The sequence below is a fragment of the Macrotis lagotis genome, chromosome 1 (genome assembly GCF_037893015.1).
Source record: "Macrotis lagotis isolate mMagLag1 chromosome 1, bilby.v1.9.chrom.fasta, whole genome shotgun sequence".
Taxonomy (NCBI): domain Eukaryota; kingdom Metazoa; phylum Chordata; class Mammalia; order Peramelemorphia; family Peramelidae; genus Macrotis; species Macrotis lagotis.
Window position 1 is genome coordinate 906,199,787 of NC_133658.1, and position 26,780 is coordinate 906,226,566.

General features: G+C 45.2%; 1 protein-coding gene across 3 annotated transcripts; it reads right to left on the reverse strand.

Annotated features, from left to right (window-relative positions):
* Positions 1-8,332: 8,332 nt before the first annotated feature.
* On the reverse strand, positions 8,333-26,720 carry LOC141509631 (nectin-2-like). 3 transcript variants are annotated; one of them, XM_074219318.1, is made up of 6 exons: positions 26,431-26,676; positions 18,906-19,286; positions 17,855-18,151; positions 17,497-17,614; positions 16,114-16,262; positions 8,333-9,947 (listed from the first exon to the last, which is right to left on the reverse strand). In XM_074219318.1, the coding sequence occupies exons 1-6, from the start codon at positions 26,480-26,482 to the stop codon at positions 9,787-9,789; spliced, it is 1,158 nt and encodes a 385-aa protein (XP_074075419.1). In that variant the 5' UTR covers positions 26,483-26,676; the 3' UTR covers positions 8,333-9,786. The 3 variants fall into 3 exon arrangements, with proteins under 3 accessions (XP_074075419.1, XP_074075416.1, XP_074075417.1); XM_074219315.1 differs by lacking the exon at positions 8,333-9,947 and adding an exon at positions 10,920-11,768 and having other exon boundaries at positions 26,431-26,720; XM_074219316.1 differs by lacking the exons at positions 8,333-9,947; positions 26,431-26,676 and adding exons at positions 10,920-11,768; positions 23,766-25,605.
* Positions 26,721-26,780: the final 60 nt, after the last annotated feature.

The window sequence follows — 26,780 nt, forward strand, 5'->3', positions numbered from 1 at the left end:
GAAAAGGGCCCTAAGGAGTTGGGATCTGACACCTGCCTTCAAGTGTTTGGCATGTGGAAAAAGGATTAGATGTTCTATTGGTTCCCAGAGGGAAGATGCCAGGAACAGTAAGTGGAGGCTGCAAAGGGACAAACGATGATAGCCCATTCCAAAATGGAATTACTTACTTTGGGGGACTGAGGGCTGCCCTTCATTGGAGATTTTCAAGCAGTGGCTTAATTTGGTATAATGAGGATTCTTGGGGGGGGGGGGTGGAGTTTAAACATGATAGCCACTAAAGTCCTGCTAACATTTTATGTCTCTGACATTCATCCTGAGATCATTTATGACCTATTTATTCCCAATATGCCCTTATCTACTGGCCTTTGGGAAACCCACATATTAAATTTATTGAAAATTGCTATTCTATAATTTGATGGACATATGGCATTGAATCTAAGAGGATTTGGGAGTTACAAAGACTTTCATTCAAATCTTGCCTCAGATTCTTACTAGCTGTGAAACCCTGGGGAAATCACTTGACCTCTCTGATATCTAATTTCCTAAGTAGCAAAATGGAAAGAATACCTGGGCTATCCTTTGATAATGTATGGAAAGTACTTTGCATTAAGTATACTATAAATAACATCAGCTAATATAATGTACTCTTGCCAGCAGTGGAGCTGGCTCATCCTGTTATACTCTGCATCAGTCTTTAATAGCCTTTATTTTGTGCTTCTCTCTGGTCTTGACATGGAGTCTGTTATTTTCATCTCAACCCTGCCCCTCTACACAACCCTTAGCTAGTTCTTTTTTTTTTTAGGTTTTTGCTAGGCAATGGGGTTAAGTGGCTTGCCCAAGGCCACACAGCTAGGTCATTATTAAGTGTCTAAGGCTGGGTTTGAACTCAGGTGCTCCTGACCCCAGGGCCGGTGCTCTATCCACTGTACCACCTAGCCGCCCCCTAGTTCTCCTTTTTAAAAAATCATTTAGATACTATATAGAAAGGATGTCAAGCTCAAAGAGAAATGGAAGTCACAAGTCTGTACAAAAGGATCCCTGTGGACCAAGTGGAGTTATGGCTTTCAAATGTAATGTTAGCTATATTTTGATTGTGTGTTTATAATAGTTAAATGGTTCCCAATTATATTTGAATCGTTTCAGTTAATGTTTCAGAGTGGTGGAATGTGTGTTTGACGCCTCTATCATATAGTATTTGGAGATGGGCACACTGCCACCAAGCAAATACTGGTATTAAAAAAATGAATCTTTACTTCAGGAAGAAGTTTGGGATTGGGAAGAGAACATTAAAATTTCCTAATCTGATCCACTTAATTCCTTTTATTAATTATAGGCCCAAATCACTGCTCATTTTCTATGTCTTTCCCAGATTTACAGCACACTTTTTATTTTATTTTTTTCTTTTATTAAAGATTTCGAGTTTTTATATGAGTTTTACAATTTTTCCCCCATCTTCCCTCCCCCCATCACCCCCCCCCCACGGAAAGCAATCTGTCAAGTCTTTACTTTGTTTCCATGTTGTACATTGATCCAAATTGAATGTGATGAGAGAGAAATCACATCCTTAAGGAAGAAACAAAAAGTATACAAGATAACAAGATCAGACAATAAGATAGCTGTTTCTTTTTCCTAAATTAAAGGGAATAGTCCTTGAACTTTGTTCAAACTCCACAATTCTTTCTCTGGATACAGATGGTATTCTCCTTTGCAGACAGCCCCAAATTGTCCCTGACTGTTGCATTGATGGAATGAGCGAGTCTATCAAGGTTGATCATCACCCCCATGTTGCTGTTAGGGTGTACAACTTTCTTCTGGTTCTGCTCATCTCACTCAGCATCAGTTCATGCAAATCCCTCCAGGTTTCCCTGAATTCCCATCCCTCCTGGTTTCTAATAGGACAATAGTGTTCCATGACCTACATATACCACAGTTTGCTAAGCCATTCCCCAACTGAAGGACACTTACTTGATTTCCAATCCATTGCCACCACAAACGGGGCTGCTATGAATATTTTTGTACTAGTACAGCACACTTTTTAGATTGTCCATTTAGGTGCCTCTCACAGTCTTGAAAATGAGCATTTTTCAGCAACCTAATCTTTCAGTAAAGATAGTGAGACCAAATTCTTTTGAGGTATTATCGATTCCCATCCAGGGGTTTCTTGCAATATTTTTTTTTCAAATGCTTCCTTTTGTGGTCCATTTTCTTAAAAATAAATTCTAATTGATGTCTTATTTTTTACATAGTCAAAATTTCTCTCTTTCTCCCCACTCCAGCAAACCACAGATAAAATTTTTTTTAAATATACACAAAAGACAATTATTTTTAAAAGCATATAGTAATGGTTCTTTCTATTTACATTGCTGTAAATTGTTTCCTTGGCTCAGCTTATATCACTTTGCATCTGTTCACATATTCACATGCTTCTCTAAAGTAATCTTTTCTTATAGAGCAACAATATTGCATTATATTCATATACCACAACTTATTTAGCCATTTATCAGTTGATGGGCAACTACTTTGCAATTCTTTCCTATTACAAAAAGTATTGGCATAACTATTTTGGTATGAGTGGAATTTTTTTTATCAATGGTCTCATTCAAATATAGACCTAGTTGTAGAGTTTCTGATGAACATTTTAGTCACTTTATTTGATTACCTTCAAATTGCTTTCCAAAATACTTGTATTTATTCATAGCTTCACCAACAATGTATCCATGAGCCTATCTTCCCACAACCTCGCCAACATTAACTATATCTGTCAATTTGTAGGGTCAATTTGAGGATTATTTTAACTTGCATTTCACAGAGATTTGAAGTATCCTTCAAATCCTTTCGGATTTTTCTTTAGAGAACTGTTTGTTCATATCCTTTAACCTCTTCACTATTGGGGAAATGACTTATTTTATTGGTTAATTGTTTATATATCTTGGGTATCTAACCTTTATTTAAAAAATTTGATAGATTTTTTTCTCCTTTTGACTGATTCCCTTAAGCTTGGCTCATCATGTTTTGTGCAGGAACTTTTAAGTTTCATGTAATCAAAATCATCTAATTTATCTTCTCTTATCCTTTGGTTATAAATATGTCTCCCATCCATAACTATGAAAGGTAATATAATCTGTTTCTCTTCTAATTTTTTCTTAATGTTATGATCTTAAATAATAAAATCACATTTCCATGAAGAATGTAATTGTGAAATATGTTATAAGCCTAATTTCTATCAGATTCTTTTAGAGTTTTCCCAGTTTTCATCAGAGTTCTTTCCTATTAAACACAGGATTATTTAATTCCATTTTTTCCCTTTCACTTGTCTTTTCTACTCTGTTTATCTAACTCGATTTTTAAATCATTTTCTGATTATTTTGATGACCTTTGTATTATATTAAGTGTGAAATCTAGTAGCTCATCTCTACCTTTTTTTTCATTATTTCTCTTGATATCCAATCTGTTATTTTCCAGACAAAACTTTGTTATTATGTTCTGAGTGCTGTAAAGTATCTCTTCGATAATTTGATTGGTATTGGTGGTATTCTCATTTTTATTATATTAACACAACCCATTTCTGAGCAATGGATGTTTCTCCACTTATTCAAGTTCTTTATACCTTTAAGATTACTTTGTAATTGAAGCCATATATTTCTTGTGCTTTGGTAGAGTTTTGAATGCATTTTTTATTTTATATATTTTGTAGTCATTTGGAATAGGATTTCTCTTTATATTAATGTCTCTTGGCATTATTATTATTATTATTATTATTATTATTATATTGAAATTTCTTGGGTTTTGAGAGTTTATTTTGTAGCCTACAACTTTGCTAAAGCTATTGTCTTTGTATTTTTGCAGATTCCTTAGACTCTAGTATTTCTTGGCATAGTACAACCAATACAATATTTTTTTTTAGGTTTTTGCTAGGCAATGGGGTTAAGTGGCTTGCCCAAGGCCACACAGCTAGGTAATTATTAAGTGTCTGAGGCCAGATTTGAACCCAGGTACTCCCTACTCCAGGGTCGGTGCTTTATCCACTGCACCACCTAACCACCCCTTAACCAATACAATATTACCTGGAAACAGGGAAAATCTCTTTATCTTGGACTCTTGTGGTAGGATCTCCAGAAAGCCTCCCCATGAGATGCTTCACCTGGTTATACTGGTCAAAGATCCAAATTCATCTCTGTTATATTTTCTTTCGAGGAATCTAACTTAATGTTTGTAAGTCTTTAAGGTGGCGTTTGACCTTACTGAGTCTAAAACTTTTATACTCAACAAATAATAACAGTGACATCGTGTATTCTCATCTCAGAATTCCAGTCAAGATGACTACCTAAATGGGTGGCAGACCAGCCAACTCCCATGAGCAAATTTCAATTCATAGCAAACCCAACAGTGATCAGGAAACCCAATAAGAAGTTACAGCAACTTCTTCCACCCCAGAATAGTGCAATAGGTTGGCCGGAAGTCCAAGGATAACTAGAAAAGTGGTCTCCTAAGTACTAACATATGGCAGGCTCCCAGTGCAACTCGAGACCTGCCAAAGATACATGACTCTGGAATGGAGGAGGAAAAAAAAACCAGGAGAGATCCTCCAAGAATGGTCCAGGGAGGCAACAGGCAGGGTAGGGTGTCAGCACTCAGACTAGGACACCCCATGCCTGACCTCCTTGAAACCCCTAATACTCTGTCTTGTGAGATCAGAGAGAGAGCCCTGGCTGTTAAATATCCATAGGAGCAGAGGTCAGCTCAGGAACCCAGGTGCCCTCAGTCAACACCACACAACTCAATGAAATATGCAGCAGAGAGGTGAACCTGACCCTGGCACAAAGCCCAATTCAGGATCTATAGCTCTGGATCAAATTGTATGGTGGTAAAGATGCTGTTTGCTATTATTAGTGCCTTAATGTTTTGTTTTTTACCAATATTCCACTCCTTCAGATACCTTGTGAATTAAACCCCAAACTTCCTGGCAATTGTGTCTCCTCCAGCCTGGATTGGTTTGTGTATATCCTGTCTGTTACACATCCTTTTCCCAGTTTTTTTCATTTGTTCTCATTATTGCCTTTTCTACTTTCACATCCAAGACCCTTCCATGGTAGCCTTTTGCTCTCCTGAATCATTTGCTTTTTAATAGTCAAGTGGTTGAAAGAGACCCTCTCTTTTGGATATCTTAAAAATACCTATTCCTCAACACTCTGAAAGTAGCATCACCTGCAAAATACATTTTTTGGTCCAATTATTCTGGTTTTGTGGGGGGGGAGTTAATATCACTTCCCATTTCTTCATGTGGCACATTAGGGACTGGGATGTTGAGTTCTGATGTGAAAGAAAGAGAAATCTTTACAGATCTTTTCTTCTTTTGGGTTTTCATTTTCATCCTTCAATTTCCTCATTATGATGTAACTTAATTGGGTTTCTCACCAACTTTTCTATAATTTTTTCACACCGTTAGAAGTTCTCACTTTTTTTAAGTCTCACTTTCCTCAAGATTTTGCTAATGAGCTTATATTCTAAAGTAGTGTTTGTCATATTCCTCTACTTGGTCAGGAGATCCATTGCTGGCGGATAGTTTCTAGGGTCTTTTGGTCTTCTCATAAATCTCTCCTATCAGTTAAATTTTTTTAGGAAAATATAGTCATTGATTATTTTATTTTCTCAACTTTGGAATCAATTTCAATGCAGCCTATTTAAACAGGGCCATGACCCATTTCATTTGCATATCATATATTTTATTCTTCTCCGCTACTTCTGATTTAATCTTTGCTTTAAAATTTTAATGGCCTAATTGTACACAATTAGATCATTCAGAAATATCTATCAGACTGAAAACCACCTAACTATATCCAGTTTCAGAGATTGACAGAAACTCTTAGAATGAATAAGAAAAAGGAATTTTGAAGGTGACTGAAGGGCTTTGGAATTTTGAAAATGAGCTTTATCTCCAATTTAATAACTTTATTATACATCATGTTTGTACATTGTCTTCATGTCCCCCAATCCCTAGATTTTTGCCTTTCTTTGTAACCCTAGCTCTTAGCACACTGCCTGGTACAGAAGAGGTATTGTTTATAGACTGGCTTAAAAAAAGTCAAATAAATTTGGGAAATAGAAGAAGGTTCCAAATTTAAGGAGATCAGACTTGAGCTCAAGGATCAAAGGAAAAGAGCAAAAGAAAGGGCAGGACCGAAGGAGACTAAACAGAAGGTGTACATAAGATGAGGAAATATGAGATAATAAGATTCCTGAGAAAAGGGGAGGAAAGTGGAATGTGTTTATTCAAGTTTTCTAGGGTACTAAATAGAAAAAAAGAAGAGTGTCAACTCTGGAGTCTGCCTTTAATGGTCTAATTGTACACAATTAGGGGAGCTAGGACCAAGGAAAACAAGTGAAGGTTTTACTTGTAATGTATTTGAAGAGCAAAACAAATCTTTTAGGGTTTTTTTTATAACCCGCAAAGGGTATTTTCACAGACACAGCAAATGTTGCAATGCCCTTCATTTTTTTCATTTTTATTGCTACCCCTCCACCCTATCTTCCTTAATTAACTGAAAGGGGGAAATGTAACCTTACAATTACTAAGTACAGTTCAACAAGAAGAATCCACACAGTGGGTTATGTCCCCAAAGGGTCAGTTTCTGCCTCTCTGTCAGGAGGTAGGTGCCAGATCATTCTGGGGCAGAATTGTTTTTTCCTTTGGTCTTCACCATGTGGTTGTCATCTGGTGACTTGTTTACTCTGTATCAGTTTTAGAGACAATTTTGCAATGATCTATGTGGGTATATAATGCTGATGTTGCTGTTAGGTGCAGACAGTTCTTATAGGCAGGCAAAGGGCAAGCTGTTCTCCTTCCTGTTAAAATAGAAAAAGAATCTTGGGGAATACTTCTTCACATTCTAGGGAAGCAGAGACAATAGAGTGGCCCTTAAGAAACAGGAAGAATTTAATTCAGTAAATATTTGTACTTAACAATGGGGAGACAAGATAAAAACCAAGATAATTCCTACCTTCCAGGAGTTTTACATTTATTGGGGAAACTATGTACATAGTGAGCCACATTTTATTGAGTACAAAAGGAATTTCAGGGTAGCTGGTAGAGAGTGAGGGCCAGGAGTTCTTGCTCAAAGTGGCCCTTGTTCTAAGCACTGAAGAGGAGAGCATTTTACAAGCTGGCTCTTTCCTCCTTTTCAAGAGTCCCTAGACTTTGCTCTTTCCCCTCTTTGATCCAGATCCTCCTGCAGATCCTTGAATACCACACCCCACTGGATCATTCATTTCCCCCATGCCTGGCTTCCTTTTTAGACTTCACTCCAAAGTCACCCTCTACAGGACAGGGCCTTTCCTGGTTCCTCCAGCTCCTCCAGTCTTCTTATTCTGAAACTTCTTCCAGCAACTCAGTAGATATTTTGTGTATCTTTGTATACAAGATAGATTTCTTGTATATAAGTATGTTACTTTATATTGTTTTCTCTTGAGGGGAACTTTGCTTTACTTTGTATCTTAGTTTTTAGCAGCATATTGTCTGGAACAAATGTTTATTGATTGACATATGCAAAGGTCCAAAGGTGAGAGATGGAATATTGTGCTTGGCAAACAGTGTATAAGCTAGTTCAATTGCAGTGTGGCATGCATGCTGTTGTTCAGGCCTGTCCAATTCTTTGTAACCCCATTTGGGGTTTGCTGGAAGACAGCCTGGAGTGGTTTGCATTTTCTTCTCCAGCTCATTTTACAGAGGAGGAATGGAGGCAGAGTGAAGTGACTTGCCCAGGGTCACACAATTAGGAAGTAGTTGAGGTCACATTTGAACTTGGAGGAGTCTTCCCAGGAATCGAGGCCCAAGCTCTGTTTTGGTGCCACTCAGCTGCCTAGAAATATGACAGTCATCAGGAAAGTGAACAAATCTCTTGGACTTTAACTGCTTAATATAAGAGTTTCTGTTCTATCTTGGAGGCAACAGGGAGCCACTGAAGCTTCTTGAGCAGGGGAGTCACATTGTCAGATCTGCACATTAGGAACATCAATTTGTATATGGAAGATGGGTAGGTGAGGAGACCTATGGAGACCTGCAAGAAAATTGAAGTAGGGGAGGTGAGAGGTGATTAAAAAGCTGAGTAGTTGTGTTATTGGGGGGGGGGGGGTATATAGAAATGCAGGAACCAAACAGGGGAAGCATAACAGAGCATTTGGGTGAAGGTCAATGAGAGGGAATAGTATAAGAATATCACTAGAATGTGGGGGCAGCTGGGAGGTGCAGTAGATAGAGCACAGGCCCTGGAATCAGGAGAACTTGAGTTCAAATCCAGCTTCACTTAATAATTACCTAGTTGTGTGATCTTCAACCTCTTTTCTAGAAAAGAAAGAATAACTAACAAATAGATAACCTCCTTACTCCACTGCTATGTTTGCAATGTCAAGCAATCTAATTATGTAAAACTTCACAGTGAAGGATTTATGGAGAATATGGCTAATAGGCTTGTAGGATGAGAAACAGCAAATGTGTTACACTCTCCACTGCCAGAATGAAGATTCCCAGTGGAAAACATCCACCAGATATCCACCACTAGGCATCTCCACCTGGATGTTCCACTGCCATCCTAAACTCAGCATGTCTAATGTAGAATTTACTTTGCCCCCCTGAACTTGCCCTTTCCTCCAAATTTCTCTTCTGAAAGCACCACTATCCTACCCATCCAGTTTCTAATTTCAAAGTAGGTTTGGCTGCTCCATTTCTCTCACCTTTCAAAAGCAATCAGTTGTCACATCTTTGTTTACAAAATCACTACATCTGTCACATCTGTTCTCTTTTCTCTATTCCCACAGTGAGGTCTGAATCATTTGGGGTCTGCACTACTTCAGTAGATTTATTTTCCTTGTTTCCCAGATTTTCTTCTCTCTCCAAACTATCTTCCATAGAACTGACAAAAGTCTTTGTAAGGTTCTGGTTGGCCTATCTCATTACTGCCTCCCCCCCAAGTCCATTCAAAAAAACCTTCAGCAACTTAACTGTACCTGGCATAAAATATCACCCCTGGTCTGTTCCTCCAATGTCTATCCCCTCTATCTTTTAAGTTCTCATACTTCCTCACCTCTAGCCAAGTTAAACTAATCATCTAGACCTAAACTTAGCATTGCACCACACATGCCATTTCCCACATCATAATAAACATATACTTCTTACCTTCTTGAAGCCTTCCCTCAAGTCACAGGGCTTCTGTCAAGTCCCCAAATTGTCAGTGTTTTCTTCCTCCCCCAAATTACTTTGCATTTGCTCATCTGCATATATGTTGAATCCTCTGAGTAAAATATAAGTTCTTTGAGGATAGGAATGTCTAGTTTTGCCTTTATACACTCAGTCTCTTTAATGGATATTTATTGAATTGTACCTAGAATAGCAGAGCTGGAAGGTTCTTAGTAACCAACCCTGATCCAATTCCTTTTACACTGTTATTATCAGCTGTTCAGTCATGTCTGACTCTACATAACAAAAATCGACAGGGTTTTTCTTGGCAAAGGTACTGGAGTAGTTTGTCACTTATTTCCTGTATCCCCCTTTTCTAGATAAGGAACTGAGGTAAATAGGAGTAACGTGACTTGTCTAGAGTCATATAAGTAGTGTCTGAGGTTGAATTTTACTCTTGATGACTTTACTTCTTGACTCCACCTAACTGCCATTTTATACTAGGGGAAGTCAGAGACAGAGAAGAGAAGGGATTTGCCAGAGGTCACAGAACCAGGACAGGAAACAAAACCAGGTCTCTTCCACCATACCTCATTTCCCCTTTCCCCTAGAGCCACTCACTCATCTTCTTCTTCAGGTCTTCCATGTAACTCTTCCTCCTTCCGCTGTTGCCGGCAGATCAGGATAGCAGTGGCGGCCACAGCCAGGGCAATAATTGCTGCAATGATGCCCCCTATGATGCCCCCAGTGGCACCAGCACCTGCTGTGTCGGGGGACTCTGCCAAAAGGAGAGGAATAGAAAGAGGTAGCCATGGTGGGGGAGAGGGCACCGAGGAAGGCTCAGTCCCTCCTCTCCCCCAAGTCACCTCCCCTTCCTAGTTCTATCCTGGCTCATTGGGGGACCTTGGATTTCACTTACCCTCTCTGCTCCTCATTTCCCCATGTGTAAAGTGGGTTGGACTTGACCATCTTTCACATGCCAGCTCATCCAGTCTATGTTCTTAGGTTCCTCCCCAGCTCCAACATTTGGATTTCAATTTAATACAGAATCAGGAGACCTAACTTTCCACCCCAGAGCTGCCTACATGACTCACCATTTGTGTTCTTGGGTAATTCACATCCCCTTCTGGGTTCTTCCCAATCCCTTCCTTTTTTTTCACCTACTTATAAAGTCAGTGTCTTAAAAGGAAAATCTCCCCTCCCTCTATCCCAGGAACTTGGGCTTATAGAACCTTTTGATCCTGAGGTGAGTCACTGAAAGTCCCCACATAGCCACCACCCAGTGATGACTTGAGAGAAAGGAGAAAGAGACAAAGGAGGGAGAGGCTGAGCATAGTCTCTGATGCATGTTTATAAAAGGGGAGGGAGGAAAGGAAGCCACACCTTTCTCAGGGACCCAGGTGTCTAGATCCACCCCCTCACCCCCCCCCCCCAGTCATCATTCCTCCAGGGACTCAGACATGTAGCCACCCTCCTCTTCCCAGCAAGTTCCATTTTTCTTAAGAGTCCCAGACATCCTGTCCTGTTTCCTCCTCTTCCCCGCCCCCACCACCTTAAGACTCCAAGGCCTGTTCAGAGAATCAGCAGTGATCCAAATGTCTGATCCCACAACACTCCTCCCTCCAGACATCCAAGTCCCCATCCTCCCCACTCCCAGAATCTAACACTACCAACCTTCATTCAGGGACCAGGAAATCTGACCCTCCCCACCCCACCTTGGGAATGGGACAAATCACAGAACTCCCCTTCATTCTTCCTCAAAGGTCCTTTATTGAACCCTTGGGGGGTGAATGTGAGAAGAGGGGGGAACCCTATATGAAAATATAGTCTCTTTGAGTCTCTTCCCCAGTCTTCCCTGGGGGGACAAAACAGAAAGGGTTAGCTAAAGCTCCCCTTTCATATCCTATTTTGTTTTGAGAGCATGGGAGGTAGAGAAGCCAAGTCCAGTGTATTAAAAGTGCCCCCTCCACCCTCTTTCCCACTTTTCCAAGTCCCAGCCAGGCCCCGCCTCAAATTTCAGGGACCAGGGGGTAGCAGATGAGCTCCCATGTCTTTCCAGTCTGACCAGCCCATCCAGTGTTTCCCTTGGACTGAGAACCCCTGAGGGAGGTAGGAGGAGAAGAGGTGTATGTGTGTGATTGCTTGGCCCCAGTCCAGAAGGGTGTGCATGGGGGCTTGAGCCAAATTCAGGTCTCTCAAGGGGAGTGGGAAGTAGATATGTCCTGGTGTCACACATAGACTGCCCTCCGGGAGATGAGGGAACCATCCAGCTGGGACTCCATATCATCCTCTGCCCCTGGCTGGGGCAGCATGAGCCCTCCCTCCTCCTCCTCCTCCTCCTCCTCCTCTTCCTCCTCATCCTTCTTGGTTGGACCAGGGGCTGGGGGGGCCCAGAGGACTGGCCCCCCGTTGCCGAAGACCTGGGTCTTGGGGTCATAGGAGCCCCCAGCTCCTCCTCCTCCTCCAGGGCTCTTCCTTCTCCGTCTCCTCAGCAGAACGAAGGCCATGGCCCCCCCGGCCAAGAGCAGCAGCAGCAGGGTCCCCCCCACGGCCCCCCACACCACTGGACCTACATCTCCTGTTGAGGCCCGGGGGGTGTCTGGGGAGAGAGAAGAGGTGGACAGGGAGGGGGGGAGAGAGAGAGAGAGAGAAAAGGAGACAGGGTCAGGAAGGGAGAACAATGGGACATGGGAGCACATGAGGGAGAGGACATGGGGCCCTGGGGAGAGGAAAGAAAGGAGATGAATGGGAGAAAGGAGATGTAGAAGGGGCAGAGAAGGCAGGGAGAAGAAAGCCTGTGCTGAGAGCAGAGAATATAAAGTGGAAAAATGGAGAAATATTAAAATGTTGGAGGAAGAAAAGGCAGGAAAGAGGAAAAGGTAGGTTGGAAGAAAGAAAGAGTTAAAGAAAGGTAGGAGAAAGGAAATTATTGAGGGAGAATGCTTGGATGTATAATAGAAAAGACATAAAAGGGGAACAATTAGGGAGAGATGTGAAGTCAAGAAAAAGAGAGAAAGTATGGGGGAAAGGAGAGAAGAAGGCAGATGGGGGGATGGTGGTGGTGGTGAAAAAGAAAAAGAGAAGGGAGATGGCATTAGGGAGGAAGCAGCCACATTGGAGAGGGGAAATGTATTTTAAAGGAGAAAGAAGAGAAATGGGTTGGGGGGCAGACAATGGGATGGTACAATGTGGATAAAAGAACAGGAAAGAGTTAAGAAGAACCCTTGGCCATCACTTTCTCCCAAAGAATCTTGGGAGCATCTTCAAGGGAGTCAACATTACACCATAGCCCCCCTAGTGGCAGCTGATGCTATTGCAATGACAGCGCCTTAGAAGGTGAAGGGGCTTTCCTGAAATTACTATAAGTCAAAAGGAGAGATGGAATTAGAACCCAGGTTTTCTGTAATCAGTCCAAGTTTCTTTCCACTGCAATGGATTTCAGGGGAATGAGAAAGAGGAAAAAGGAGGAGGAAAAGAAGGAATAGAAAGGATAAAGCAAGAAAAAGAATGGGAGGTGATGGAACAGGCATCATAGATTCCAATCTTGGGAAGAGGCAGGAGGGAAGTTGGCGATCGGAACTCTCACCCCCTCCCACAACATGCAACCCATAAAGCACCACTTCCCCCACTCCCTCAATTCAGAGAGGCCACCAAAGATACCACCTAATCTGCTGCATCTGAATGATGCCCTTAAACACATCAGGGCCAGGCATGGACTTCTGGATGCCCATTATATCTTAAGTCTATGTCTCTGGATTTAGGGAAGGGAGTAAAAACTTAGATTGTGGTGGGCAAAAGGGCTAACTGCTTTATGAATATTATCTCATTTGACCCTCACAATAACCCTGGGAGGTAGGTGGTATTTTTAACCTTCACTGAGGCAAACAGAGGTTAAGTGACTAGTTCAGGGTCACATAGCTAGTAAGTGTTTGAGAATGATTTGAACTCAGTTTTTCCTATGCCCATTGCTCCATCCACTTTACCAACTGACCTAGTTTGGCCTGTATCAGGACATAGACAGCCTACTTGGGAAGACAAGTTTATAAAACAATAGGATTGAAATCTGGGAAATTGAGGTCCAGAGAGATGAAGTGATTTTCTTTTTACAGGTGGTCTGTGGCAGAAGAGAGCATTTTAACCTGGGTCCTTTGGGCACTGTTAGACCTTCCCCACTGTCCTGGGTTGTCTACCCTGGGCACATGTGACAGTAATCTATCTCTCTCTATGGACCCATCTCCCTCTGGCCAGATTGGTCCACCTGAGGAAAGAGCCCTATGACACTTGCATCTCCAATAATATATATATATATATTTTAGATTTTTCAAGGCAATGGGGTTAAGGGCTTGCCCAAGGCCACATGGCTAGGTAATTATTAAGTGTCTGAGGTCAGATTTGAACCCAGGTACTCCTGACTCCAGGGCCAGTGCTTTATCTACTGCGCCACCTAGTCGCCCTGTACTGTGGCACCTAGCCGCCCCCCTCCAATAATATTTCTAAGTGAGTCCTACAAGCAGAGCTATTTGGGTCACATTTTAACAATCAGATCTTGGAAAATGCATAGGACCACACACTGTGCTGTTAGCATTTTCCCATCACTTAATAAATCAAACCCCACTGTAGCCTTTTCCATTTTCTGGGGAAGTGTGTCTATAGACAGGTCACTTCACAACTGAATCTCTATAGGTATGCATCTAGTTGGCTAAATACGTATCTTTTTTTGGGGGGGGGGTGAGGCAATGGGGTTAATTGACTTTTCCAAGGTCACACAATTAGTTTCAAGTGTCTGAGTCCTCCTGACTCCAGGATCAGTGCTTTATCCTCTGTGCCATCTAAATGCCCTCAATATATGGATGCTTTCTTTTATTCTTTTTTCTTTTGCAAGGCAATTGGGTTAAGTGACTTGCCCAAGATCACACAGGTAGGCCACATTTGAACTCAGCTCTTCCTGACTCCAGGGCTGGTGCTCTATCCACTGTTCCACCTAGCTGCCCCTTGGATGTTTTCTTACATATTCTCTTCTCAGCGTATCTCTGGGTTGTAGGTGATGTCTTTATGTGAGAGTGACAGTGGGTCCCCACTGATGTTTCTAAATATTTCTTTCATGGGGTACCACAGACCAGGCCTAACTAAGGCCAATCTAGTAGTTCTGTTAGCTGTAGCTTCACTGGCTCAGGACTGTCCAGGATGGTCAACCTGCCAGATGACTAAGGAAAGAATACCAGGAAGATTTTTTTTTTTAACGTAAGTCAGCAGAAAGTTATAGTCATTAGATTGGAAGCTCCTTGAGGGCAGAAACTGTCTTCTGCTACCTCTTATATGTTTTATATATATAGTGCTTAACATCATATTAGGTGTTTAATGTTGGTTGATCGATACCATTAGTCTTTAGCCCTGAATCAACTGAGCTTTTATTTTAAGGGGAAAAAAATAGCCTCATCTGCGTCTGTAAAAACTTAAAACATGGGGCGGCTAGGTGGCGTAGTGGATAAAGCACCGGTCTTGGAGTCAGGAGTACCTGGGTTCAAATCCAGTCTCAGACACTTAATAATTACCTAGCCGTGTGGCCTTGGCAAGCCACTTAACCCCATTTGCCTTGCAAAAATCTTAAAAAAAAAAAGAAAAAAACTTAAAACATTATTTCTCTTACCACAACAGAAGTAAGGGGGATAATACTTGTTTCTCCCAGTTATGTCTATGGGCCTTTGTGACAGCATCTCTGAATACATATATTTCTCAGTGTGTGTGGGTGTGTGGGTGTGTGTGTGTATGAAAGAGAGGGACAGAGACAGAGACAGAGAGAGAGGCAGAAAGTCAGAGAAACTGAGGGAGGAGAAAGAGAAAAGGGAGGAGAAAGAGAGAGAGACACAGAGAGGCAGAAAGTCAGAGAGACTGAGGGAAGAGAAAGAGAAGAGAGAAAGAATGGGGGGGGCAGGACGTCAGAGAGACTGAGGGAGGAGAAAGAGAAGAGAGAGGAGAGAAAAAAAGAAGAGAGAGGGAAAGAGGGAGAGAGAGAAAAGACAGAGGAGAGAGGAGCTAGAGGAGGAAAGAGAAGAGGAGAGAAGGAAAGGGTGGGGGGGAGAGTTTTCCTAAGCATCTGTAAATATAGTTCTAATTTTGTTTGTGTTTGTAAAACTTATTTCCTTGCAGTGTGTCTGTAATGAGGTTTCTGTGCCTCTCTAGCATCCTTCCTCATAAGGAATCATTTTCATTTGGCATCTGCTCTGTGTGATCGCCCCCACCATAGGCAGTTCCTCTGAGTTGGACCATTTGGGCAGTGTGGTACTGGGGAAAGAATACTGGGCCTGGTGTGCTAGGCTGGGCTGACATCCCATCTCTGTCACTCCCAGGGTGGCCTTGGATAAGAGACCTCAGTTTAGCTCCTAGGAGAGGAGGGGTTTGGATCACTTGCCCTACAATCCCTTCTAGCTCTAAAAGAGGGAAGCGGGCAGAAGGAGTCATTGGGACACAAAGGATGAGGGAAGTTCAGGCAGCCTGTGAAGGACAGAGGCCAGCGAAGGGCTGAATTGTTGCTACATTTTTAATGCTCTTGCTGTCCTAGCCTCTGGAAAGTGGGACGGGAAAGGGCTGTGGGGGAGGAAAGCCAGGCCAGTACTGCCCAGGCCCAGGAGCCTGAAAGCCAGGTCAAGAAAGATACAGGATAAATCTGAGGTTCCTTAAACCAGCTGGGGGAGAGCAGGGTGGAGCGGGAGGGGGGGGAGCTCTGAAGCTATGGGCTTGGGTTCCTATTCTATCCCTGGCCTTGGTATATCTGGTCATTGTGAACATGATGTGACAGAATGTCTATGCTGGCATTTTGGGTGGCATCTCTGAGAACCTTTCTTCCCCCTCAGCTCTTCCTCCTTGTCCCACCTTGCATCACTATATGCCCTCCCCTAAGCTTCAAACTGCAGGGTGAAGGCTTCCCCCTTCCCGGGGCCCCTCACCTCGGACTCGGATGGTCTGCTCGGCACGGCCGGTTCCCACAGCATTGGCAACGCTACAGATAAAGGTGGTGTTGGCCGCCTCATCTACTGTGCGAATGATGAGTCGAGGTCCTTGGGCCACAGCTGTAGTGGGGAGTGAGCCCATGGGCCTAGATTGGGGGGGGAGAAGAGAGGGACTTGTGAGTGTCAGTCCCTCTCCCCCTCCCTCTGCCTCAGGCCCTCTTGAATCCAGCTTCCCAGGCTCAAGATCCCAGATCTCTCAGAGAGCCAGATACCTGACCACCAGACATACTCTCCTCTCCTCTCCAGGGACTTGGGTATCCCTGTAAAGTCTCAGTTCTTCTGGGCAGTGGGGCGGGGGGGGGGGGGCGTCCTTGATACTAAAAGGACAGTTAACAAACATCTAAAGAAAACTTTACTACCAAGATCTAGCCTGACTTCAACCAGAACTGCCAGTCCCAGAGATGTACCTTGTGGTCTTTTTTGAAAGGAATCAGACACAGAAATCATGTATTGGCTCAAGTCTTTCCTGAGACTTTTGTGGAAAATATAAAAAAATGGGACTGGATGATAATAGAGGGGTCAATGTCACTTTGACCGGTCTCCAGTAGAGTGTCTTTGGGATCTTTTGCTTGGCCTTGGGCTGTCTAATATTTAGATAGAGGAATAGAGCACATGCTTGTCACATGCGCAGATGGTATCACATTAACATGTGGAAAGTCAAAATAAAGAGACAAAAATACCTTCAAAGCCTAGAGCAATAGATAAATGTTTTCTCCCCAGTTAAAAAAACCCAGCATCACAAGTATAAGATGGGGAGGTCTCATTAAGCAGTAATCATTTCAGTGGCCTTCAAGCTTCCTGAGTCAACACTGAGTTGGAGGCGAAGAAGGCTAGTGGTATGTGGGTCCAGAGTAAGAGAAACTGAGCATCCAAAGTAGTGGTCATGGCTAGACTCTTTCCTGGTCAGCTGCTGGAAGACAGGGGTCAGTTTGGGTACCATGCTTTAGAAAGAGCTATGATAAGATGGAGAGCATGTAGAAGAAGAGAAGGTAGGGAGAGGGTGAGGAATCATAGTTTGAAGAGTGGGCTGACATATAATGAGATAGTTCGGAATCAAAGTGCTAAGTTACAAAGAAGAAATTTGAGGTTGGGTAGAGGGAAAAAGATTTCCCAATAGTCAGAGGTATCCTGAAGTGAGATGGACTGTCTGGGAAGGCCATGGGTTCCTCTCTTCTGTGAATCTGCCAGCAGAGGCTAAAGAACCAAAAACTGGGGCTACTGTTGAGAGAATGAGGATTGTTCTACCTGGGGTTGGCTTCCATGTAGTCTGCTATGCCATAGGCCCCTTTGTGGACAACCCCCCTCTGGGCCAAGACTCACGTGCTCCACTCGTAGACCGTGGGCTCTGGGTTGCTTTGGGCATCACAACTCAGGGAGGCCTCAACTCGACCAACAAACCAGTTATCATCGTAGCCAGAGATGGAGACCTCAGGGGGATCTAGGGAGATAGAAGGGAAAAAAAAAATCTGGGCTCAGCACCAGGAAACAACTGGTTAGCAACAAGGAGAGGGATTCAGAATGGCCAGGGCCATTGAAACAGTGTCCTGGGTTCAGAGCAGAAAGAGTTTGAGGGGCAAGTAGAGATAATATGGGCAGACTCGAGGGAATTAGTATATACCAAGCCTAGAAAAGATGGTAAACAGAGTGACTATGCTATTGGAAAGAATAGGCCACTTACATTTGACAGAAAGGGTGAGGGGGATCAAGACAGGCTCTGAGAAAGTCTCATGTTCCACCTTACAGGTGACTTTTGCCCCATCTGCTTGTGGAGTGGGTATCAGGGTGAAGCGACTGGTGACAGTGAAGGTACCAGGTGCCGGTCCAGTCATTCTTGTTTCAGTGCCTTCACCAGGCAGGGGAGAGAACCAGGAGATGCGGGCGGGTGGCCGGCCCCCCTCAGAAACACATCGGGCCATGGGCTTTGGTTCTGAGCTCAGGATCACCTCTTGGGACTCTGCATGGTTCTGGGGCTCAGCTGAAGGAGAAAGAAAGGAGAAGGTAGTATGAAGTCTTTGATCTTCCATTTCCCATCTCTCTCAGTTCCAGATGCTGATGAATGAATGAATGATCAAAAAAATATGCAACAGGTAGTTCCCCAGTTACTAATGCTTCCAGGCATTACTAGAGATTGAAGGTCCTCCAACACAATGAACACAAATCGTTGTGTTAGTGGACCAGGAGGGCTTTCAGAAGACATTCCTATGGGCTGGAAGGACCCCTGACTACTAGAACAAACAGTATCTTTTGCTGTGAACATGATGGGGCCTAACAGGATGGCCAGGATTCATCCATGCTCACTTTTCCTTCCTCACAATTTCCTTCAACAGTCAATAACCATGTTTGTTGACATCTTCATAAATTCAAGGTCTGACATGTTTTGAGGTTTGACCTTAATAATAATAAACCACAAGTTTATTGTGTTTTGCAAAAATTATACTTACCATAAAAAGTAGGTCAGCTAAGTAAATTTGAGACTAAACAAAACTATAAAATTGCTTTAATCTATGAGCACACAAGACCCAGTACTTTGGGACACACCTGGTGAAATTTATGAACTGCTCTTTTGAAAACTACTGGCCTAGACCTGGAAACACAGATGTATCTTGTCATAGGTGGGTGACTGACCGTCTGAGAGAAAGAGCATCAGAGCTAGACTAGGCCCTAAAGCAGGGATGTGTCTCCTCCCTCTCAACACCCGCCTCCCCCAATCCGGTACCATGCCTTCTTACCCAGTACTCGGAGCCACGTGGCTCCTTTTCGACTCCCCCAAGGAAAGGTAGCGAACTCGCAGGTGTAGTTGGCCTCATCTTCTGCCCTCAGCCCCTTCAACAGCAGAGTGGCATCCCGTAACTCTGCCCCTTTTTCCCAGGAGTTTCCAACGACGAATGACATACGCTGGTCATAGGGCTCTGAGTTTGGAAAGCTGGCACCATGTATGGGATGGAAGACAGCCACACTTTGACTGCCCCCATTCCTGTCCCAGCGGAGCCACATTACCTGGGACACTAAAATTTTACCTTCCCCAGATAGAAGGTGGCAAGGGAGCATAACATCACTTCTCAGAAGGCCCTGAACCTCAGCTGGCACACGAACTTGGACATTCTCAGCTCCTGGGGGGAGAGATGGAAGTGTTGAGGGGAAGTAGGGTCTAAGGTGAGGCAGGGTTGGAGAAACCCCATTTATTCAATGAGTCTGTTAGCATCTCTTCTAGCCTACCCACTATCTAGGAGAGACAGAAGAAAGAGTCAGTGTTCAAATTTAGGGGACCAACCTCAATAAACATTTCTGAATGTCTCCTCCCAGTCAGGCACTGTGCTAAGTGCTAGGAATACAAAAAGAGGTAAAAGACAGTCCCTGTCCTCAAAGAGCTTCTAATCTAATGGGGAGATGCCAGCATTTGTGTTCAAACAAGTTATAGTTTTTTTGGTTTGTTTTTTAGTTTTTGCAAGGCAAGGGGGTTAAGTGGCTTGCCCAAGGCCACACAGCTAGGTAATTATTAAGTGTCTGAGGCCGGATTTGAACTCAGGTACTCCTGACTCCAAGGCCAGTGCTCTATCCACTGCGCCACCTAGCTGCCCCCTCAAACAAGTTTTATATATATATATATGTATATGTATATATATATATATATATATATATATATATATATATATAATAAAAAGGAAATAATTATTGGGACTATCAAGAAAATGTGGTAGGTGGGATTACTGAGAAGATTCTCTGGGCAATAAGAAGGGAGAGAGGGTTCTGAGCAGGGTGGGTGGAGGGTGAAGAATGTTGCAATTGGCAGAACCCTGAGATGTTTGAATTTAACTTCCTCATTCTACAAGAGGTGAAAATGAGACCCAGGTGAAAGGGATTTGCTCAGGGTCACAAAGCTGGGCAGCCATCAGATTTCCATCAAGGCCCTCCCCTAACTTTGCTGATTTTTTCCTGTCATACAGTGGGGAGATAAGAAACTCTCCTCACCCTCCAGGGAAAATGGTGCTGCTCTTAGGCCCTGTTTGTGCTCACACAGTACCTCAGATCAGGGGAAGAGACCTCTGGGAAATGGGATTCCTGTAAGAGGTGGGAGCTGTGGGGGAGAAAGTAGTGGAATTCAGGGCCCCGATGTGGGAGGGGCGAGAGAAGATAGTGCAGTTTCAGTCTGCTCTTGGGGAATTGGAGGTTGACTTTCCTTTGTGTCCCTCCAGGATCCAGACATCCTCATCACTGGCCCTGTACATTTGGCAGGAAGCCTGCAGGTTGGGGTAGAGGACTCAAATGGGCCAGGAAGGGTGTGGGGGGACCCAGCTGACACCCATAAACCTGTCACTGGTTTGGCCAGGGCCTCAAGGCAAGAGAAGCTGATGTCCCTAATCTCCCTCACCACCCCCATCTCAACTGTGTTGCCCAGTCAGGGAAAAAGTCATGACTTGCCAAGGTCACAACTGGCAACCAGCCCAGGGAGAGAACGCCCTGGTGCAGGTGTGGGGGTGGAGGCTGGAGGCCTAGGGGATAGGATGTTTGAATCCCAAAGGGGTGAGACTGAGGCTCCAACACCTTTTGCTCTCTGATAAAAGGGTTAGAACTGGGGGTTTCTAGGCCTGGATATCTGGGTAACCCATTAAGAAGAAAAGTCATGGAGGCCTAGACCTCTGTGAATCTAGGGAGGTGGGAATTTCAGCTCAAAATTTTGGGTCCAGGAAGGTGTTGCGTGGTAAGACGCTTGGGTTCCTGCCAAACTGGCTCCAGGGCCCCACTTGCCTAAACTGTCCCTCCCAGCTTCCTAGTAAAATGGGGTCCCCCTCAAGGGTGGGGCAGGATGTAAGCTGAATTCATTTAGCAAAAGTGCTTTGAGATCTCTTAGCTGTTGGCTCAGCCACCTCGTTAATTAATTAATTGCCAATAACAAGCATACTCCTGCCCCCGCAAAGGAAGTCCGGGCTAGGGAAAGGGTAGGGGCCCAGCGTGCGGCCTCATGGGGTCCAAATCATTTGTCTCTGTCCTTTGGCATCCCCATGGAGGCCAGGCTCTGATAAATAATAATGATCACAATGATAATATTAGCAGCTAGAGCTTATATTTTACTCAAAGATTTACTCAGAATTTACAGAGATTCTCTCATCTGATTATCAGAGCAACCCTATTATTAGGTAGATATGATTATCCCATTTTAAAGATGAGGAAATTGAGGAAGTGAGAGGTTGAGTGACTTGTCCAAGGTCACACAGCCAGGATCTGAGGGCAGAATTACAATTTATGACTTCCTGACTCCAGGTCCAGAGTTCCATTCACTCACTCACCACCACCCCTCACTGCCTCATCAGAAGCCTTCTCTGTCACCAATCTCTCAAGAGCTTAGCTTGTTTATTTCCTTTTGTCATTTCTGCCAGTCACCCCAAGGATTTTATTCTCTGCTTCCATCCATAAAAACATTTGCCTTTCATAGAATCATGGATTTAAGGGACTTTGGGTCATCTATTCTAACCACCATTTTTTTCCAGTTAAGGAAACTAGCTGCTAAAGTCACTTTGGCCATGATGATCACTGAGGTTGCAAGGAGCAGAGCTGGCATCTGACCTGGGTTCCAGGAGTGTGTGTCTACTTCTCCTTCCACTGCCCCACCCTGCCTCTCCTTCTTCTCTGGTTTAGGAACTCAGGGATTCACTCTCTGTTTCCCTTGGCCTGGCTTTCGGGGACTTGGGCGTTTCCTCCCTCAGCCTTTCCCTGGTCCACTTCCTAGAGGCTGTGACAAGACCAGTTAAAAATGTAATAAGAGTCCAGTCCCTAATGAGTCCCTTGTTGGCTTGCAGAATCTTTCTTCTCTGTGACAGACTCCCTGTAGTGTACCAAAAGGCTAATCCAGGTTCCCCCTTGCCTCAATTCTTTAGGTTGTTTTTTCTAGTCCTGTTCAATTCATTCTTGGCAAAGATACTTAGGTGGTTTGTCATTTCCTTCTCCAACTCACTTTACAAATGAGAAACTGAGGCAAAAAAGGTAAAGTTACTTGCCCAGGGTCACATAGTTATTAAGTGTCTGAGACTGCATTTGAACTCAGATCTTTCTAACACTAGGCTTGGCACCCTATCCACTGCACCACCTAGCAGACTTCTAATCTCATGTAAGGGGGAGAATAAGCCCCTCATTCTTTCATCTATCAATCAACAGTGAGTGGGAAAAAAGGGGGAGTCAGTCAACCAAATATTTATTTTTTGTTGTTTGTTTTGTTTTAGGTTTTTTGCAAGGCAAATGGGGTTAAGTGACTTGCCCAAGGCCACACAGCTAGGTAATTATTAAGTGTCTGAGACTGGATTTGAACCCAGGTACTCCTGAGCCCAAGGCCAGTGCTTTATCTAGCCACCTAGCTGCCCCAAGCCAAATATTAATTAAGTGTCTACACAGTATCAGCCACTGTGTGAAACCGAAGATACCAAAAAAAAAAAAGCCAAAGGCAGTCCTTCTGTCCTCAAGGAGTTTACATTCTAAAGAGGGAGCAAAGGCAAACAAGCCATAAATAGGAAATAATTAAGAGGGGAAAACATTAGAATTAAGAGGAAGTAGGAAAAGCTTTCTGTAAAAGATGAAATGTTAGTTGGGACTTAAAAGAAAGACAAAGAAAATGTTGCAAAGATTGAGAACATTCCAGGCAGAGATTGAAAGCATTCCAGACAATGGAAAGCACCCAGAGAATGCCTGAAGTCAGAGACAGAGTGTCTGGTTCATGGAACAGCCATAAGGTCAGTGTCACTGGATAGAAGAATAAGTGTCAGGAAATGAAGTATAAGACTGGAAAATGAGTGTGTGTGTGTGTGTGTGTGTGTGTGTGTGTCTAAGGGGTGGGAGTGTAGGCTTGGAAGGACTTTGAATAACAGAACCTATATGATGGGGAGCCAATAGCTTATTGAATGGGGATAACATGGTGGGACCTGCTTAGGGGAGAATTAGTATGATAAACTTTGAGAAAGAAGGGACCTTTCAAGACAATTATTATTTTACAGGTAAAGAAACTGAGACTCCTAGAATAATAAATGACAGGAACTGGGATTGAATTCAGGATCTCCCACACTCTTCCCCAGCAATGTCCTAAGGATGTCCTCCTGACTTACAGTGCTACCTAAAGGGAACATGTCCAATCCAGGGCATGTGGACAGCAGTCATGCCAGAATGAAAGAAATTCATGGTAGAGTCTTTGTCAAAGACTATGCAGAGTGGGTGCTATGGAAGTGTGATGAGGAAGGGATGTCTTTGAGGGAGGGATGGAAAAAAGGGAAAGAAGAGCTAAAGAGGATGAACAGAAGCCAGGAGGGACTCAGAAGAGAGGGTGGCAGAGCCAGGAGGAAACTGAAGAACATAAATTGTCAAAGCCAGGAAGGAACCTTCGAACACAAGAACACTTGTACCCCTAGTGCAAAGCAAAGTGACTGACACAGAAGACGAGATCATGGATAGATTTACCTTAGAACAGAGAATGTTAAGAGACCTTAAGAGACAGTATTAGCTGTGTGACCCCAAGACTACAATGACATGCCTCACTTTCTCCATCTAGAAAATGGGGTCTGCCTGGATGAACAAGCCCTTCTTATCTCTAGTGGATCATTGTGACTCACCTTGCCTCATTTTCTCTTCTCACTGAGAGAACAGCAAAAGGGAGGTTCTTGTTTTCTTAAGTGAAGATGTAAGGGAATGGGGGCTGGGGGAGAACCTGGGGTTGCTTCCTCACCTACCTAAGAGGAAGAGAAAGAGAAAAAGCACCAAGCTAGTGGCAGAGATCAAAGAGAGATAATAGAAAAATATGCTGAGACAGAGAGGGGAAACTCAACTTACTTTCTGACTGGAAGTCTTTTGGCCCTATCATTTTTAGAATAGATAATGTCAGAGCTGGGAGGAGTCTTAGAACAGGGAATGTAAGAACTAGGAGGGACCTTAGAATCTGGAAAGTCAAGACCTGGGAGGGCCTTTAGAACCTAGAAAGTCAGATCTAGGAAGACCCTTGGAAAAGAGAGGGAGGACCATTGGAACAGAAAATATCAGGGCTGAGCCTTTTGAACATGGAAGGCACAATATATTTGAGCATAGTTGAAAAAACCGAACATTAAATGAACCTAGAGGTGAGGACAAAGAGATAAATATCTGTCACCAGCCAGCACCCTGGTGCCAGCCCTTGTCATCTCACTGTGGGACTGTTGCAATAATCTGCTTGAGGAATGAGACGGTTTTTGGTGGTATCTGCTTGTCTCAAGTCTCTCCCCACTCCAGTCCATCTTATTCTGTCAAAGTTATCATTCTAGAGAGCTGATCTGGTCATTTCAAGCCCCTCTTCAATAAACTCTAGTGGCTCCCTATTACCTCTAGGATCAAGGATAAAAACCATTTTCAGGGCATCAGTCCCTTCCTAGCTTCCTAGATTTTTGGGCTAGTCATTTAACCCTGGTTGCCTCACACTCAGGGTCATGTCCACTCTTCGGAATTCATATCTGGCCACTGGACCCAGATGGCTCCAGCAGAAAGTGAGGCTGCTGATTGACTTAGTACAGTACCTTCTCACTCAAATTCAATTCACCTGCTTGTCACGGCATCTCCCCTGATGTCATAGTCTTCTTCGGAATGAAGGACAAATATCTGTCATTTGGGGAATATATCCTTTTCTAAAAGCCCCCCCCTCCAATCCAGTCCTGTCCATTAAAACTTCTCTCCCTAGAGAGCCTCACTGGTCATCTCCCATGCCTCCTGGCTTCCTTCAGATCTCAGTCACCTTCTATAAGAAGTCTTTCTCGTTCCACTGCATGCTAGTCACAGCCCCCCCTCCCCTTCGTCCAATTTATCCTGTGTTTAGCTTGTTTTGTACATTGTGGCTGGCCAGTGTCTTCCTGCATTAGACTGAGCTTCTGGAAAACTGCCTCTTTTTTGCATCCATGGCGCCCAGCACCTAGTAGGCCCCTTAATCAATGACTGGCCTGCTAAGCTGAATAGATGGAACCTCCCTTCCTCTGCCCTGCCTCCTCCCAGGCTCCAGGTACACAGTCGGGTCAGTCACCTGTGGGGGAAGGAGGGACCAGAGCTCTCCGGCTTTACCTGCAGAGCCACACCAGCCCCTCCCCTCCCCCACCCTCAGCCGGAGTCTCCAGAACTAGGAAGGGGGAGGGGCAGAGGAGAAAGCCCGCCCCAGGCTCTTCTCCCCCAGACTCTAGGACAAAGAAGGGGTGGAGGGGCCAGAGAGATCCAAGGGAAGCCCAGGAAATCGGAACAGCCCGGGGGCTGAAAATGCAGACAGAGCCAAAAGCGAGGGGGGGGAGTGGGGGGAGCTCTGGACGACCCTCGGCGAAAGTGACACCCAGAAAAGTTGCGGTGGGAGAGAACGGTCCAGCTCTCGGCCTTTCCTCCGCTAGGGTCCGGAGTCTGCTCTCCCCGCGCCTCCCAAACCTCAGGAATTCGGACATCGCGGCCGCCCCAGCCTCGACGGAAGCCAGGTGTCTCCCCTTTAGGAGGCCCAGGTGCCCGGCCCTTCCAGACCGGCGCTTTAGGGATCCGGTCCAACCCCACCCCCCCACCCCCACTCCAGCCTTCTAGGAACCCGAGAGTCTAGCCGGCGCGGGCGGAGGCGGGGTGGGGTGGAGTGGGGAGGGGGCGCCTGGTCGGGGTCTCCGTCTCTCCCCTCCCCCTAGCAGCACATTCCCCACATTCCAGAGGAACGCGCGGGGGGTGGGGGCGGCTGAAGCAGACCCCGCTCGAGTTAACCCCTTCCTCTCCAAATCGGAGAAGAGAAGGGGGGCTGTAAGCCGGGGATTCCGCTGGGGGGGGAGCCCAGAGGGAGGAGGAGGGCCCGCTGGCCGCCGCGGGGATCAGCCCTCCGACATAGCCCGGGACCCGGCGGCGGCCTGAGTTCAGTCCAAGGGGATGAGAAAGGCGGAGGGAGGGGAGGAGGCGGAAGGGGGGGCTGGTGGGAGCAGCAGGAGTCCTCAAGGGAGAGCTGGGGTCCTGGGACGCTGAGGAGGGTGAGCCCAGCTTGGCCTGGGGAAACGGGGCTCCCGGGTCCCCCAAAGGCGAGATCTAGGGTTATAGGAGCCGAGAATAGGGGGAGGAGGGACGCCGGGGTCCCCACCGGGACCAGGGCTGGGGGGTATTTTGGTGTCCCTGAGAGAGGGCGGGGCGCGGGGGGAGGGCTGGAGAAGGGATCGATCCCTGGGGGCCCCGAGGGTGCGAGTGGGGGGTGCGGAGAAGGGCGGCCCTCGGGAGCGATCGCGCCCTCCCCCCCCCGCCCCACCGGGTCCTTACCGGTCCCCAAGAACAGCAGCAGTAGCAGCGGGAGGGCGGTGGGCCGGGCCATGGGCGGCCCGGGGCGCGGGGCCCGGGCCGGGGAAGGCTGCGCGTCCGTGTCCGCGGGGTGGCGGGGCCGGCTCCCTCCCAGCTCCGGGCCTGGCTCCCGCTGGGGCAGCTCCGGCCGCGGACACCTAGCCGCCTCTGACGTCACCGGAGGAGGGGACCCTTCCCCTCCCCTTCCCTCCCTCTCCTCCCGGCGATCCGTCTTCTCCCCACCCCCAGCCCAGCCGAGCCCTCGGAGATGCTCATCCCGACTGCTCTCGGGGCTAGACACGCCCCCTCCGGGGCCTTCCCCTCCGGGGCCA

Coding starts and splice junctions, on each gene's coding strand:
- LOC141509631 (XM_074219315.1), bottom strand. CDS start 26,482: ATGGCCCGGCCCACCGCCCTCCCGCTGCTACTGCTGCTGTTCTTGGGG. Junction 18,152..18,905: donor CACGTGGCTCCGAGTACTGG/GTAAGAAGGCAT, acceptor TTTCTCCTTCAG/CTGAGCCCCAGAACCATGCA. Junction 11,769..16,113: donor GCAGACCATCCGAGTCCGAG/GTGAGGGGCCCC, acceptor CTCTCTCCCCAG/ACACCCCCCGGGCCTCAACA.